The sequence below is a fragment of the Corythoichthys intestinalis genome, chromosome 21 (genome assembly GCF_030265065.1).
Source record: "Corythoichthys intestinalis isolate RoL2023-P3 chromosome 21, ASM3026506v1, whole genome shotgun sequence".
NCBI lineage: Eukaryota > Metazoa > Chordata > Actinopteri > Syngnathiformes > Syngnathidae > Corythoichthys > Corythoichthys intestinalis.
This window is the reverse complement of record NC_080415.1, coordinates 39,006,691-39,023,154: the sequence shown is the minus strand read 5'-3', so window position 1 is coordinate 39,023,154 and position 16,464 is coordinate 39,006,691. Positions and strand designations below refer to the sequence as shown.

Sequence of the window (16,464 nt, the reverse complement as noted above, 5' to 3'; positions counted from 1 at the left end):
TATGGCATATTTTAGAGATGGTTTGAATTGCGATTCATTACAATTCATTCATTTTTAAGCTGTGATTAACCCGATTAAAAATTTTAATCGTTTGACAGCCCTAATATATATACAATACATACAGTATATTAGGGCTGTCAAATTTATCTCGTAAACAGGCGGTAATTATTTTTTTTAAATTAATCACGTTAAAATATTTAACGCATGCACGGAACGACCCACTCACGCATTGCCGCACACAGACTACAATGGCGCCATTTTACGTATATTGAGAGCTAAGAGGCAGAGACAAGCGAGTGGAGTGAACACAGGCATTGATTGAGGCTGTGCTTTTTATTGGCAAAAGCTTTGGCATCTGTTCCACAACAATTATAACTATTGTGGCGAGCAACGTGGAGAAAAATGACAGATGATCTTTTTCTTAACCCTTAGATGCATAAGTGGGTCAAAAATGACCCGGTGAGCTTGTTTTCTTGAAATATCCTCAGATTGAAAATTTGTTATCAATTCATATTCCATGTAGTCCTCAAAAAACATGTTTTTGATATAATGCCATTCAAATTTTTGATGAACTTTTTGAACATTTGAAGAAATTGTTTTTTATGTATTACTACCCAAAGCTTCAACAATTGGGTCAAAAATGACCCACATGCATTTACTATGGAATCCAATGGGAATCTTTCATTCTTATTAACTTTGGCTGTCGGGAATAAATTTACCGTGGCCCACACAGACAAGGTATGTAAAAAGTAACATCCCTTAAGAAGATTATTTTACACAGCAAGAGCTAGTATTTTGTCTATGTGTCTTTCAGGACTCTTTTTATTATTATTTATCAACAAATTAACCTACTTCATAACTAGCTAGCTAACTAAGGCTAGGTTCATAACACAGGTCCGAATGCACAATTCCGATTTTTTGTCATATCTGTTTTTTTGGCGTGCCCATTCAGACTGCCTTTGTCCATTGAGCCTGTTCAAGTATATTTAGCCATTTTTTGTGGGAATATTTGTTTAAATGATTTGTTAACTTTGTAAAAAAAAAAATTTAAAAATCGCATTTTATAGCATTTAAGCTAGTTAACTTTTGCTATGCGTGTTTGCCAATTGTTCTTAGATCCTCATTTATTTTTACATACCTTTTGAGGCTCAGGAAACGCACAGGAATTTTATGTTTGCATTTAATGTTCTTGTGAATGTGCAATTTAAGCAAGCTAAAATAAATGTTATTGCAGGCATAAACACTTAGTTTGAATAATTGATGGATTAACCCATTACCTACATTCATCCCAGCGCTATATGCGTTTTGATGAAGTACTACAGACTTTTTTGTCAATATTTTACGATTATTATTTAAACAATTTTTGGGATACAAAGTATCACAATATATGTACTTATCGTCACACACCTCGTAATTCATGCTTTAGCCAACTTGTGTTTGATCGATCGTTGTGAGTGTTATGGTGATGACGTCACGGGTAACACTGCAGTGTGCAGGCTGGAGACGCGCAGCCTGGTGAGAACGGGAGCATCTTTTCAAAAACTTCTTGCAGGGATGGGAGCGAGCGGCAGGTGAATTATTCAAAAGGAACAACTAGAACATGGAGAGGACGACTAATAACTCGTTTTCAAATCCAGCGGACGAGGAACTCGTCATCGCCTCTACTTTCGGGACCCTGCTGTCCATCGTGTACGTGATCGGGGTGTCCGGGAACGTGTACACGCTGGCGGTGATGTGTCACTCCATCCGTTTCGCCACATCCATGTACATTTCTATCATCAACCTGGCTCTGGCGGACCTGCTCTACCTGTCCACCATTCCGTTCGTGGTGTCCACCTACTTCCTGAAGGACTGGTACTTCGGCGACGTGGGCTGTCGCGTCTTGCTGAGCCTCGACCTCCTCACCATGCACGCCAGCATCTTCACGCTCACGGTCATGTGCTCCGAGCGCTACGTGGCCGTCACCAAGCCGCTGGACGCGGTGCGGCGCTCCAAGAGTTACCGCAAGGCTCTGGCGTGGGGCGTTTGGCTCCTCTCCTCGCTCCTCGCCGTGCCCATGATGGTGATGGTGGCGCAGACGAGCGCCCGAATGCCAGACGGGGGCGTGAAGAGGATGTGCGCGCCCACGTGGGCGCCCGTCGCTTACAAAGTCTACGTGACGGCGCTGTTCGGCACCAGCATCATGGCGCCGGGGCTGATTATCGGATACCTGTACGTCAGGCTGGCGCGCGCCTACTTGGAGTCCCAACGCAACTCGGTCATACGCAAAGGCGGGAAGCGCTCGCCCAAACAAAAAGTTCTCCTCATGATCTTCACCATCGTCTTGGTGTTCTGGGCCTGCTTCTTGCCCTTTTGGATCTGGCAGCTGCTGCCGCTCTACCGCGGCGAGCCGCTCAGCCTGGCTTCCAGGACGCACACCTGTATCAACTACCTGGTGGCCAGCCTCACCTACAGCAACAGTTGCATTAACCCTTTCCTCTACACGCTCCTCACCAAGAACTACAGAGAGTATCTGAAGAACAGACACAGGTGTGTAAACTGCATTTATAGCATTTAGGCACATTTACTTTAAAGCAGTGGTCTCAAACCGGTCCTCAAAGGGCCGCAGGGGGTACTGGATTTCATTCCAACCAAACGAGACAAATACCTTTTCACCAATCTGGTTTCTTACAAGTGTAATCAGTTGATTGCAATCAGGTGCTGCTTAAGTTAGTAGAAACCTCATTGGTTGAACTGTTTGTGCTGGATCTGTTGGAACAAAAACCAGGACCCACTGCGGCCCTTTGCGGAGTCGGTTTGAGACCGCTGCTTTAAAGGGACTTGTAGGCTCTAATAAGCCACAATTGTTCTCAGGGCTGCGGCTATATATTTTAGTAGTCAATTAATCAATGACCTAGTTAGTTCGAATAATCGAATAATAGGATTAGGAACATAAACATTTTAAATACCTGAGCTGAGTTTTTCAGAACAATTGGCTAACTTACACAGCAAAAATCCACTAGCTTAAATGCTATAAAATGCTTAAATTTTTTTTTTTTTTTTTTTAAACAATATTCTTAATGGTTCAAACACATACTGTATTTCCACAAAAAAACGACTACATATATCCATAAACTAAATTACGAATGCATTAAAAAAAACAAAACATTAGCTTTAATAAAAACTTAGCTTATGTTGGTCTTAACAGGGAGCAGCTGGATTCAGCCATGTGAAATAAGTTATGTCATATTCACCGTTGCTACTAGAGGGCCGTGTATCCTCCCAAATCAATAGAACTAAATGCACACACTTTCAAAACAAACCTTTACAACGCCACTTTATTTCAAAGAGTACTCGAAGCAGCAAAATTTAATTGGAATCTTTCTAATCGAAACTAAAATCTGTTATTAGAAACAAATTTATTATTGCCGTGGATTTAAAAATCTATACATTTAGTACATTTTTTTTGTCCTATGGAGGGTGCCATAATTTACGTGCGCAATGCACGCTGGGTCGGATGACGCAGTTGGCCTGGACTGGGATAATAGCTGTGCAGCTAGCAAGCGAAGCTAGTATGACGACTGGCATGATTTTGTCACATTCTGCTGCTGGTCAGATTGTTTTGTTAAAGAGATGTGGGATGACTTCCCGACGTCGAACCTGCATCCAATTCCAGCTCATTAGCAGTGTCTTTAAACCAATCCTAGGCGGCTTGCCGAGATATTAATTTGCTGCCTTTTGACAGTTTGTGTATCCCTTTTTTCATTTGTCTGCCTGTCACTGCGGTTTTCCCTATTTTTTTTTTTATCATTGATCCCGACCTACTGTCGCAGACCCTTTTTGTGTCTCCCTTTACGGGATACAGGAAGCGTTTCCAACATAAACATGTTGGTTCTGCCCTTCCAATTTGAACCCGAGCAGAAAAGTGATAAGCTGGCCAGCACTGTTGATATTTCACAAAACAAGCAGCAAAAGCAATTAAATCAAAGTCAGCAGGATTCAAACCCTCGTTTCCCATGTGAAAGACGAGCGTGTAGACCACAGGACTATACTTCCGCATGACGTTGGAGTCGTGATTTTCCTTCTAAAGCAATCGAAACCCACATGTACTGTCTCTTTCTTTGTGGTTTTAATGCAACTGAAAATAAAGTGCGACTGGCTTGACCACGGAATTAGAAAACGTGGCTCACTTCGGACAGCAAACAGACAACTATAACATAGGGATGGCGTAAAAGGCCTCATTGAACACACACAAAAAAAACACACGATCGCGAAGAGGGAGACACAAAAAGGGTCAGTGACAGACAGCATGTCCGGATTTAAACAAAAAAAAAAAAAAAAACATTAAAAAAAACCCGAAGGACAACCGTGGTGAGAGGCAGACAAACGGAAAAAAAACAAGGCAATGACGTAACTAGCAACAAAGGGATATACAAACTATCAAATAGCAGCAAGTCAATATCTCGGCAAGCCGCCTAGGGTGGGTTTAAAGACACTGCTGATGAGCTGGAATTGAATGCAGGTACGATGTCGGGAACTTATCCCACAGCTCTGTAACAAAACAATCTGACCAGCAGCAGAATGTGAAAATCATGCCAGTCGTCATACTAGCTTCGCTTGCTAGCTAGCACAGCTATTCTACCAGTACAGCCCAACGTGTCATCACCCCAGCTTGCTTGGCGCGCATAAAACATGGCGCCCTCCGTAGGTCAAAACATGCAATAAATATTATAGATTTTTAAATCTATGGTAATAATTTATGTTTCTAATAACAATATTTTAGTAAAAAAAAGAACATTTGTGGCTTATTAGAGCCTACAAGTTTTTAAGTCCGAGGTTCCCTTTAAAAAACTACTTTCCGAACCAATAAATTTCGTAAGTAGAGGTAACACTGTACAGCTTTTGTGCGCCTTAATTTCCTTAATTTTTCGACATGTAAATTAAGTGAAGCTGATTTTTTTTTAAAAATGTTAACCGCCCCTAGCGTACAGTTGAACTGATTTTAGATACGAGTAAATGCTCTAACATTTTTCTCTATGCAGGAGCTTCTACAGGTACACGTCATCGTTTAAGCAGCGGCCACCCAGCTTGTATTCTTGGGGTGTGTCCCCATCTAACAGCAACCAGTTCGAGTGCAACTCAGAAACGCTCGTCATGGCGACGTTCAAGTGATGTGTGAGCCATTTTCCAAAACGGCTTTTTGGAGGAGCAACGGGGAGGTGAGTTACCAACAAACCCACGATGTGAATTTCAATAACTTTTATCTTTAGTAGACATCCAATCCATTTGAAGTCTGAACGAATGTTTATTCGCTGTCAACTAGTGTGGTTTTTGGAAGCCCTTTTAATTTTTGTCTTCGTCCTATTTTAGTCATTTTAAAATGTGTTTATCTAGTTCTTGTTGACGAAAACTCAGACTAACGTGGCCTAGCTTTAGTCAAGATTTACTCAAAATATTTTCGTTCGTAAAATTTGTTTAGTGCAAAAATAAATTAATAAAAGTTTCAAACAATTTCGAATGAACATTGACAGACGAGCACATAATGTAGCATCTACAAGGACGACACCAACTTGCACTCAGCCAGTAAACAGCACATTACTTTTAATGCCTGCCTGGCCAACACGAACTGTATGTAAAAAAAACAAAAAAAAAAGTTACCCGAGAGTTTAAGAGGATGCTCGCCGTTCACATTAGCCTAATGCTAAGGCGAACGTGAATGCTATGCTAACGAAACGCGTTACATTTAGTGTGTGATGATCACTCAGCCATAGACTTTATAATGTATTGACGGGACACGGGTCCGATTCATAGGGGGCCTATCTCAGTCAAAGCTGGCAGAGTGGAAACACAAAGAGCTTTTTCCGTTAAAAATTCTTATGAATAAATGCATAAATCCCTAAATTCTTAATAGATATGGATGTAAAAGTCAATTCTTGGTCAAAAGCCAAAAAAAAAAAAAAAAAAAAAAAACATGCACTTAGCATTTATTTTACGTAAATAATGCGAACTATGATGCTAGTCAGTAAGCAAATTAGAGGCCACCATATGAAAACAAACAAAGAGCTTTTTCTGTTGAAAATTCTTGTGAATAAATGCTTAAATCCCTGAATTGTTTATAGATATGGACGTAAAACAGTCTCGATTCTTGGTTAAAAGCCAAAAAAAACGTGCAGTTCGCATTTATTTTACGGAAATATGTCGAAGTACGATGCTAGTCTGTTAGTCAATGTGGCGGCCGCCATATGTAAACAAACAGCTTTTTCCCATTGAAAAATCTTGTGAATAAATGCTTAAATTCCTGAATTCTTTATAGATATGGACGTAAAACAGTCTTGATTCTTTGTTAAAAGCAACAACAACAAAAACTTGGCAGCAGTTATTTTACGTAAAAATTGCAAAGTATACTGCCAATGCTTTAGCGGCTAATTTCTCCCATTGATTTTTTTCACAACGTTTCAAAATGCATCCATGTTACGAAAAATATAATAATTACATTAAATCCTCGAACAAATCACTCATGAGACAATCCTTCCTGTTTGTATGCGGTACAGCTTTCGTACTTTTTCAACCTATATCCGGCGTTAGATCGCTACACGTGACCGACTGCTAATAAATGAAGCGGAGTGTGGGACGGCCCCCTTGTGAATGGGTGTGTTTCAAAACAAGCCTGGAGAGACACTGGTAGGTTTTGGGGCGCAGCACGTCACATGAGTGTCACAACCAGTCTCTGCTACGATGCAGGCTAACTACACATAAAAATGTTGCACATTGTGAACATGTGACTGAAACTACGGCGCACTTTCGTCTCATCAGAGGAAAACTGGCATTCATCTCGTTACGTCGTTAGCTCGTTTTGTCTCGTCATCGTCATGAAAAAAACTGTTCGTTGAGAAAATAGTTTCGTTTTCGTCATCGGTGACAAAACAACACTGCTGTCAACCCTTCTACTTCAAATGGATTGGGCATCTAGTGTCATCAATGGCAAACAATGAGTAATGAAATTCATATATCTTCTGTATGTAAGTAAATAATATACAATATGTTCTCCTTCACATCCTTTGCCGATGTTTTAGTCATACTTGTTTTTTTCGGACAAACTTTGTTAAAAAATAATCTTCAATTTCCTTTCAGCGCTATTTTTGGAGTTCAACTGATGTAACTTAAAAAGATTGTGGCAGTGAACACATCCTTCAGTAGCAAGATGTTCTTTTTGATAGAATTTATGCTGAAACGCGTCTCATGTTTTATGGAGAACTCATCGTTTTAATGAAAGACGCTCGTTCACTTTAATCTGCCTTATTAGTGGCACAAAGAGCCATCTGTTCTCGTTAGCATCAAAATTTTAAAATAACAGACAGTTTGTGTTCAGGGAGTTCTAGTTTTGCATAGTTCATATAAGTTCGCACCGGTATCGGTACCGATAAGGAACTAAATGGCGGAAGAGTTCTAAGAAATAAAGGGCTGATGCTGCATGATATGGAGCATTTTGGCTAGGGCAACTGGCTGATGGATAATAAAGCTGGAAGAGTAAATATTGTGCAGTGTCAAGACATTATTTCTTAGGACGTCATTTTAGTGCCGCATCGGTATCGGTGCAACACTATTAATAGTAAAGCTGATGAGTATTCACAGAGAGGTGAAACTTTTATTTAAAAGTATACTCCCCCCCAAAATAAAGTGGGGCAAATAAGTATTTAGTCAACCACTAATTGTGCAAGTTCTCCCACTTAAAAATATTAGAGAGGCCTGTAATAGTTCAACATGGGTAAACCTCAACCATGAGAGACAATGTGGAAAAAAAACCCCAGAAATTTACATTGTTTGATTTTTAAAGAATTTATTTGCAAATCATGGTGGAAAATAAGTATTTGGTCAATACCCAAAATTCATCTCAATACTTTGTTATGTACCCTTTGTTGGCAATAACGGAGGCCAAACGTTTTCTGTAACTCTTCACAAGCTTTTCACACACTGTTGCTGGTATTTTGGCCCATTCCTCCATGCAGAGCTCCTCTAGAGCATTGATGTTTTTGTTGATGTGATTGACTTTCAACTCCCTCCACAGATTTTCTATGAGGTTGGGATCTGGAGACTGGCTAGGCCACTCCAGGATCTTGAAATGCTTCTAACGAAGCCACTTCTTTGTTGCCCTGGCTGTGTGTTTGGGATCATTGTCATGTTGAAAGACCCAGCCAAGTCTCATCTTCAATGCCCTTGCTGATGGAAGTAGATTTTCACTCAAAATCTCTCGATACATGGCCCCATTCATTCTTTCCTTTGCACAGATCGGTCATCCTGGTCCCTTTGCAGAAAAACAGCCTCAAAGCATGATGTTTCCACCCTTATGCTTCACAGTGGGTATGGTGTTCATTGGATGCAAGTCAGTATTGTTTCTCCTCCAAACACGAGAAAGTGTGTTTCTACCAAAAAGTTCTATTTTGGTTTCATCTGACCATAACCCATTCTCCCAGTCCTCTTCTGGATCACCCAATTGCTCTCTAGCGAACCGCAGACGGGCCTGGACGTGTACTTTCTTATCAGGGGGACACGTCTGGCAGTGCAGGATTTGAGTCCCTGGCGGTGCATTGTGTTAGTGATAGTAGCCTTTGTTACTGTGGTCCCAGCTCTCTGTAGATCATTCACTAGGTGCCCCCGTGTGGTTCTGGGATTTTTGCTCACCGTTCTTGTTATCATTTTGACGCCACGGGGTGAGATCTATCATGGACCCCCAGATTGAGGGAGATTATCAGTGGTCTTGTATGTCTTCCATTTGGTAATAATTACTCCCACAGTTGATTTCCTTACACCAAGCGTTTTACCTATTGCAGATTCAGTCTTCCCAGCCTGGTGCAGGTTTACAATTTTGTGTCTGGTGTCCTTCGACAGCTCTTTGGTCTTGGCCATTGTGGAGTTTGGAGTGTGACTGACTGAGGTTGTGGACAGGTGTCTTTTATACCGATAATGAGTTAAAACAGGTGCCAATAATACAGGTAACGAGCCTCGTTAGAAGTTAGACCTCTTTGACAGCCAGAAATCTTGCTTGTTTGTAGGTGACCAAATACTTATTTTCCAATCTAATTTGGAAATAAATTCTTTAAAAATCAAACAATGGGATTTTGTTTTTTTTCCACATTCTGTCTCTCATGGTTGAGGTTTACCCATGTTGACAATTACAGACCTCTCTAATCTTTTCAAGTAGGAGAAATTGCACAATTGGTGGTTGACTAAAGACTTATTTGCCCCACTGTATGTACAAAAATGGAAAGTGCCAACCGTTTCGCTTGATCGTCGATAAATACTCTCGTTCCAAATGTAATTGAAAAGGGGCAAACATCCCACACAGGAAAAGCATATTTATTAATAAGGAATTATCATTAAATATCTTGTTTTCATGCTTTTCCCCCAAAAGACCACAGGTTAAAAAATAGTTTGCAGTGCATACATGACCACAACTTGATTCATAGGAAATTTGGCATTTGGGAAGAAAAAGAACCATTTTAAAGATGTCATTAACAGTCCCCGAAACAACAACCCCAAACATTTCTTGCTATAGACGCAAAACTTGACAATTAGCACAAACACACATGGTTAAAAAAACAAAAAAACAAAACAACAATCATTGCAGAAAAACAAATCAGATTAACTTATAATAATAAGAAACGTATTGAAAATCAACTACCATAATTTTCGGACTATCAGGCGCACCCGACTAAGCCGCCACCCACCAAATTTGACACGGAAACGGCATTTGTTCATAAATAAGCCGCAGCTGTCCTTACTGTATTATGGGATACGTACATCAAAAGATATTAACCAGTAACACTTTATTTGACAGCGGCATCATACGACTGTCATAAGACCAAATGAACCACCATGAAGCTTTGAACCAACTGGCTGCAAGTCTTCATTGCTTCAAAAAGCTTCATTTGGCCACCACTGCTCCCTTGGGGGAGACAGTCAACCTCTGCTGACACCTGCTGTCAACACTGTTATCGTCCGACATGCCTCCAAGCATGCATTTCAGCACTACAGATGTAAATAACGATCAAAATTCATGGTCTGTGCTAATTATTTCTTCAGTAACTCTTCCAGTTATTTCATTAACTGCTAGCTCTGGTATTTGGTAACACTTTATTTGACAGTGGCGCCATAAATCTGTCATGAAACCATCATAATTATGTCATGACACTAGGGGTGTGCCATCTTAGGCACCCCACGATTCTATTATGATTCATGATGCTACGATTCGATTATTAACCAAAGATCTTTTTTTTTTCCGAACAAGAAAGTGCAAAAACAACCATTTTAAAGGCAGTACTTATTTCTCAACATCCCTATACAACAGACAGCTGACCTTGGGATGCTTTTACACAAGAAGGTGCAAAAACATTAGCTGTCTCAAAGGCAGTACCTATATCTCTCAACAATACAATCAAATTTACACTGGTGGAAAGAAGTCCACATTTTCTGGAAACAAACAAAGTGTCTTTCAAAAAAATAAGACTTCTTTTAACCAATATACTTTGTTTTCACAGATTTCTGTACTATTTTGCATGTTTGTCGTGTCATCGCTGTACTTCATCCTGGTTTTAAACATCCTGCATCTGGAATACGTTTTGTACACCACCAAACAACGCACAACTTGACATGGAAATACATGTTAGCGAAGTCGCTAATTAGCATAGCACCCAGCGCTAACTAGTAACATCTTAAGAACAACAACAATAAAGGCTAAACATTACAAGAGGGTTCGTGCACTCACCTCTTATAGACGCACAGGACTTAACAACACACTAGGGACGTTTTCCAATTAACATGACTTAGACCTACTGCTGGACAACTGAAAGGCAACACACAATAAACTCTCTCTCTTCCCCTCTCACGCAAAAAAATAACTTGCGCACAGCAGCGCGACCGCCGGGTCTCTGCCTGTCTCATACACACATTTGAAAAAGGAGTAAATCTCTCGTTCAGTAACCAGCTGCATCTATCTAACGTTGTGCGTGCGTGCGTCTGTTAAAGGTGTCCGGGCGGCAGACGTGTCTTGAATTTCGTTACGCTACTAGCGGCTGTCAAAGATATTAGGGAAAATCATCGTTTTTGAACATTTATGAATCGTAATCGAATTGTCACCTTTCTAATGGCGATGCATCTAATAATCAATTTTTTGGCACACCCTTACATGACACTGCCATGAGCATTATTGAATGATTATGACAGATGTCGTTTTATGTCATTTGGCAAATTATCTCAGTTTTGAATAGATTTACCGTATTGGCCCGAATATAAGACGGTGTTTTTTTGCATTGAAATAAGACGGAAAAAGTAGGGGTTGTCATATATTCGCGGTCTACACATTACACCCATTCACGACGCTAGATGGCGCCAGATATCATTGAAGCGATGTTCTGTCATTACAGATCTCAGCTACTCTCAAGTTTAACCAGTTTGCATTGTATTATTGCAATGTTTTTCCTTATTCAGATTTGTTTCAAGACTAGTTAGTCTACTTCACTTTGATGGTAATGCAGTTAGTGCAATTTTGTTTTTTTATCACAATAGATTGGTTTACTTACATTTCAAAAACCAGAAGCCATTCATTTACGAATGTGATTGCACTTTAGTTGACATATTTAAATGTTCAGATATTAAGATTTGAATGAGACAAAATAACGTGTGTTTTCCCTCAAATATATTGTTATAATCATTTGTTTCGGGTATACTAATTATTTTCTGTATAAAAATTAATTTAGTGTTCAAAACGTCTTTTTTCAAACTTGATTCTTGAAAAAGAGGGGGTCGTCTTATAATCAGGGTAGTCTTATATTCCGGCCAATACGGCAAATTATCCAACCTGGACATAAATGGAGTGTTGGTGACATAATTTGCTGAACAATACTTAATGACATCTGTCATAAGCATTCATCAAAGCTCATGGCAGTGTCATGTCAGAATTATGATTGTCTTATGACAGTCTTATGACACCGTTGTCACATAAAGTGTTACCTATTAGCCCAAATAAATCAACAAATAAGCGGCAGAATTCAAAATGAGGATAAATAGTCTGAAAATTACGGTAGTTTTGATAATTGAATCCATAAAGCCACCATGAGTGGCCATTTATGTCTTGCATATGTACTGTCAATGCTAAAGGTCGATACAGATTTAAAAAATAAAAATAAAAAAAAAAAGTCCCACTGCCGATGTCAAAGCTGATTTTTTTTCAAATGATATTTGAGACTGGAATCATTTTTAGAAAACAGATTGATTATTAAAGACAATTGAAGCACATTATATTATATGTATAATACTAGTAAAAAAAAAAAAAAAAATCTGCTTCTGTCTTTTGTAACACTGGCCACTAGGTGTTGCAAAATCATAATTAACTCATTTGCTCCCAAAAACGTATAAATACGTTCTATTTTTAATCGTTTCAGTGTCCCAAAGACGTATCTATACGTCTTTTACGTTTTGTTTTCAAAAGAGACATATCTGGGTTCTGATTCAATTTAGCTCCAAAGCACAAAGCTGAAAATCCATTTTAAAGCAATAAAACTGGCCACTGGAGGGCAGTAGCGCACTTGGTAAGACCCGCAACCCTATTTAATGGCAACGAACGGCCAAGCCGCAAAGCCAGGGCGCCGGCGGAAGACGACCGAATGGATGCGGACGACCGAGCAGAACAACCGGTAGGACGCCCGGGATGCGAGGCGCTGGACGATCGAGCAGAACGACCGGGACCACTAGATGCCGTTGAGTCAGTGCTGCACGCGAGCAGAGCCCGCATAGACTAAAAAAATTAATCTTTTTGAGAAAGACAGCAATGAGGGAAAAGTTTAACTGGCTGTCACGGCCACAATAGCGTCATCTTTCAGTTAGTTATGTGTAAATACATCGTTTGCTAGCAAAAGCTCTATTTGTCTCGTTGTTTCTGTTATTTTGTAAAGGGAAAACATTATTCAGATGTTTGGGATGTGACTAAAGCAAAAAATAGCTCTGTTAAAGTCAAAGCTATGTTTGAAACGTATGCTTTCACAAAAAGCTCAATTTCTCCGTTTTTTCATAAGAAATTGGAAAATTGCTCTAACTAAGCTATTTTCTAATGCTGATTTCTAAAGAATGGAGAAAGATATGAACTTACTTTTTTTCTGCTGAAAGAAGAGAGTCTAGTATTTCTTTTGGTGGGTTCCATGTTTATATAGCAATAGAACTGAATTTTCTGTGGGCCTTGCAAAATCAGTCAAAATCCAGTAAAACGGCCGGGAGCGAAGGGCCTTGCTCCGGAGAAAATGGCTGGGAGTGAATGAGTTAACAAAGATCACCCAAGCAGTGGACATACAGTGGGGCAAATAAGTATTTCGTCAACCACTAACTGTGCAAGTTCTCCCACTTGAAAATATTAGAGAGGCCTGTAATTGTCAACATGGGTAAACCTCAACCACGAGAGACGGAATGTGGAAAAAACCCAGAAAATCACATTGTTTTTTAAAGAATAAGTAGAAAATAAGTAGTTGGTTAAGGCAAGGCAAGGCAAGGCAAATTTATTTATATAGTACAATTCAACACAAGGCAATTCAAAGTGCTTTACATCACATGAAGATCATAAAAATCACATTAAAATCAATAGAACATACAAAAAAAAACAGACAATTGAAAATTAATACCAAAAGTTCATCTCAATACTTTTTTATGTACCCTTTGTTGGCGGAGGTCAAACGTTTTCTGTATCTCTTCACAAGCTTTTCACACACTGTTGCTGGTATTTTGGCCCATTCCTCCAGGCAGATCTCCTCTAGAGCAGTGATGTTTTGGTGCTGTTGTTGGGCAACACGGACTTTCAACTCCGTCCACAGATTTTCTATGAGGTTGAGATCTGGAGACTGGCTAGGCCACTCCAGGACATTGAAATGCTTCTTACGAAGCCACTTCTTTGTTGCCCTGGCTGTGTGTTTGGGATCATTGTCATGCCGAAAGACCCAGCCACGTCTCATCTTCAATGCCCTTGCTGATGGAAGGAGATTTTCACTCAAAATCTCTCGATACATGGCCCCATTCATTCTTTCCTTTACACAGAACAGAACAGTGGTCCCTTTGCAGAAAAACAGCCCCAAAGTATGATGTTTCCACCCCCATGCCTCACAGTGGGTATGGTGTTCTTCGGATACAATTCAGTATTCTTTCTCCTCCAAACACGAGAACCTGTGTTTCTACCAAAAAGTTCTACATTGGTTTCATCTGACCATAACACCTTCTCCCAGTCCTCTTCTGGATCATCCAAATGCTCTCTAGCGAACCGCAGACGGGCCTGGACGTGTACTGGCTTCAGCAGGGGGACACGTCTGGCCGTGCAGGATTTGAGTCCCTTGCGGCGCATTGTGTTACTGATGGTAGCCTTTGTTACTGTGGTCCCAGCTCTCTGTAGGTCATTCACTAGGTGCCCCCATGTGGTTCCGGGATTTTTGCTCACCGTTCTTGTTATCATTTTGACGCCACGGGGTGAGATCTTGCATGGAGCCCCAGATTGAGGGAGATTATCAGTGGTCTTGTATGTCTTCCATTTTCTAATAATTGCTCCCACGGTTGATTTCTTTACACCAAGCGTTTTACCTATTGCAGATTCAGTCTTCCCAGCCTGGTGCAGGTCTACAATTTTGTCTCTGGTGTCCTTCGACAGCTCTTTGGTCTTGGCCATTGTGGAGTTTGGAGTGTGACTGACTGAGATTGTGGACAGGTGTCTTTTATACCGTTAATGAGTTAAAACAGGTGCCATCAATACAGGTAACGAGTGGAGCCTTGTTAGAAGAAGTTAGACCTCTTTGACAGCCAGAAATCTTGCTTGTTTGTAGGTGACCAAATACTTATTTTCCACTCTAATTTGGAAATAAAATCTTTAAAAATCAAACAATGTGATTTTCTGTTTTTTTTTTCCCCCACATTGTCTTTCATGGTTGAGGTTTACCCATGTTGACGATTACAGGCCTCTCTAATCTTTTCAAGTAGGAGAACTTGCACAATTGGTGCTTGACTAAATACTTATTTGCCCCACTGTAACACTTTATCAGATTAAACCAGCTATAAATTGTCTGATGTCAGCTCTTCTATTTTTGGACTTTTTTAATGATTATACTCGATTAATCTAAGATAGTAAGATTAGTAAGACTGGGCAAAGACATTCTTCTCTTGAGTTATGTATTCTCACGTGCTTTGTCGTAGCTCATCATTAAATATTAAAATTGCACACATTCACACACGCTCGCATTCCCACCGTGGGGAGCTGATTGGCTGCCCGATGAAATCCACAATGAGTAATCAAAGACTGATGTGGAACAGTGTGCACATGAAAAAAATTGGATTTGATTTTTTTAAAAAACAAAATGCTGTACAGTATGAAAAAAAATCAGTGAAGACAGAAATATGTCTTTTTTTCCGCCTTGGCACAGTCAAAAATAAGACTGTTAGGGGTCGTCTGTGCATTTGGAACAAAACTTACAAATTGGTAATCGTGTTTCCCTTTTCTCCACTACCACTTGAGTTCCGCAGGCGCCGACTGAGCCGGCGGACCTTGACGTCCGCTCCGTCTCCGGTGGCCGCCTCAAGGCAGAGCGGGGTCTGCGATGGCTTGCGTGGGGTCACACGTGAAGGACACCGTGATGGCGTATCGGGTCCCCCAAGTCACCTTCTCCACACGGTGGAGGTTCTCGGAGCCGGAGGAAAAAAAAGACACTCTTCCTGAACGTGGGAATTCAAATAAATGATTATCGTAAATAAAGACATACAAGATGAAATTTGTGACATTTCTATCTATTCAAATCCATCTATTCAAAAGTTACCTAATGTTGTGGTAGTTTGTAAAAGAAGGGGGCAAAAAACCTTTTGAAAAACACCTTTTTGACAGATATAGTCATCCAGTCCATATCAACTGGGAACAATCGCTTCCAGCTCTTCCAGTTCAAATGAATTGGACGTCTATTGCCGTCAATGGCAGCCAAAGAGTTAATATATGTGAGGTCAGATGAGATTTATAAAATATATACAGTGCTGGCCAAAAGCATTGGCATCCCTGCAATTCTGTCCGATAATGCTCAATTTTTCCCACAAAATGATTGCAATTACAAATATGTTGGTAGTAATATCTTAATTCATTTTGCTTGCAATGAAAAAACACAAATGAGAGTGGGAAAAAAATGAAATTATTAAATCATTTTACACAAAACTGCAAAAATGGGCTGGACAAAAGTATTGGCTCCTTTGAAAAATCATGTGATGTGTCTCTAATTTGTGTAATTCACAGCACCTGTTACTTAACTGTGGCACATAACAGGCGGTGGCAATAACACACACTTGCAGCCAGTTCAAATGGATTAAAATTGACTCAACCTCTGTCCTTGTGTGTACCACATTGAGCATGGAGAAAAGAGAAGACCCAAGAACTGTCTGAGGACTTGAGAGGCAAAATTGTGAGGACGCATGGGCAATCTCAAGGCT

General features: G+C 40.1%; 2 protein-coding genes across 5 annotated transcripts in view; one reads left to right on the top strand and one right to left on the bottom strand.

The window, feature by feature from the left end:
• The window catches only part of uts2r2 (urotensin-2 receptor 2), a 61,991-nt gene that overhangs the window by 15,510 nt on the left and 30,017 nt on the right, over positions 1-16,464 (bottom strand). The window contains exon 9 of one of the 3 annotated variants that reach the window (XR_009061753.1): positions 15,470-15,708. Coding sequence is in view for 2 of the 3 variants with exons in the window: in XM_057825883.1 (XP_057681866.1) it covers positions 15,572-15,708 (137 nt within the window). In the remaining variant the exon portion in view is untranslated. Of the gene's footprint in view, positions 1-15,012; positions 15,709-16,464 lie in introns of those variants that run through there. The other 2 variants (XM_057825883.1, XM_057825884.1) reach the window with 2 other exon arrangements.
• LOC130909426 (urotensin-2 receptor) lies at positions 1,503-15,775 on the top strand. Of its 2 annotated transcripts, none has more exons than XM_057825881.1 (3): positions 1,503-2,529; positions 5,022-5,198; positions 15,520-15,775. In XM_057825881.1, exons 1-2 carry the CDS (start codon positions 1,601-1,603, stop codon positions 5,149-5,151), a joined length of 1,059 nt encoding a protein of 352 aa, XP_057681864.1. In that variant the 5' UTR covers positions 1,503-1,600; the 3' UTR covers positions 5,152-5,198; positions 15,520-15,775. The 2 variants fall into 2 exon arrangements, with proteins under 2 accessions (XP_057681864.1, XP_057681865.1); XM_057825882.1 differs by having other exon boundaries at positions 15,512-15,775.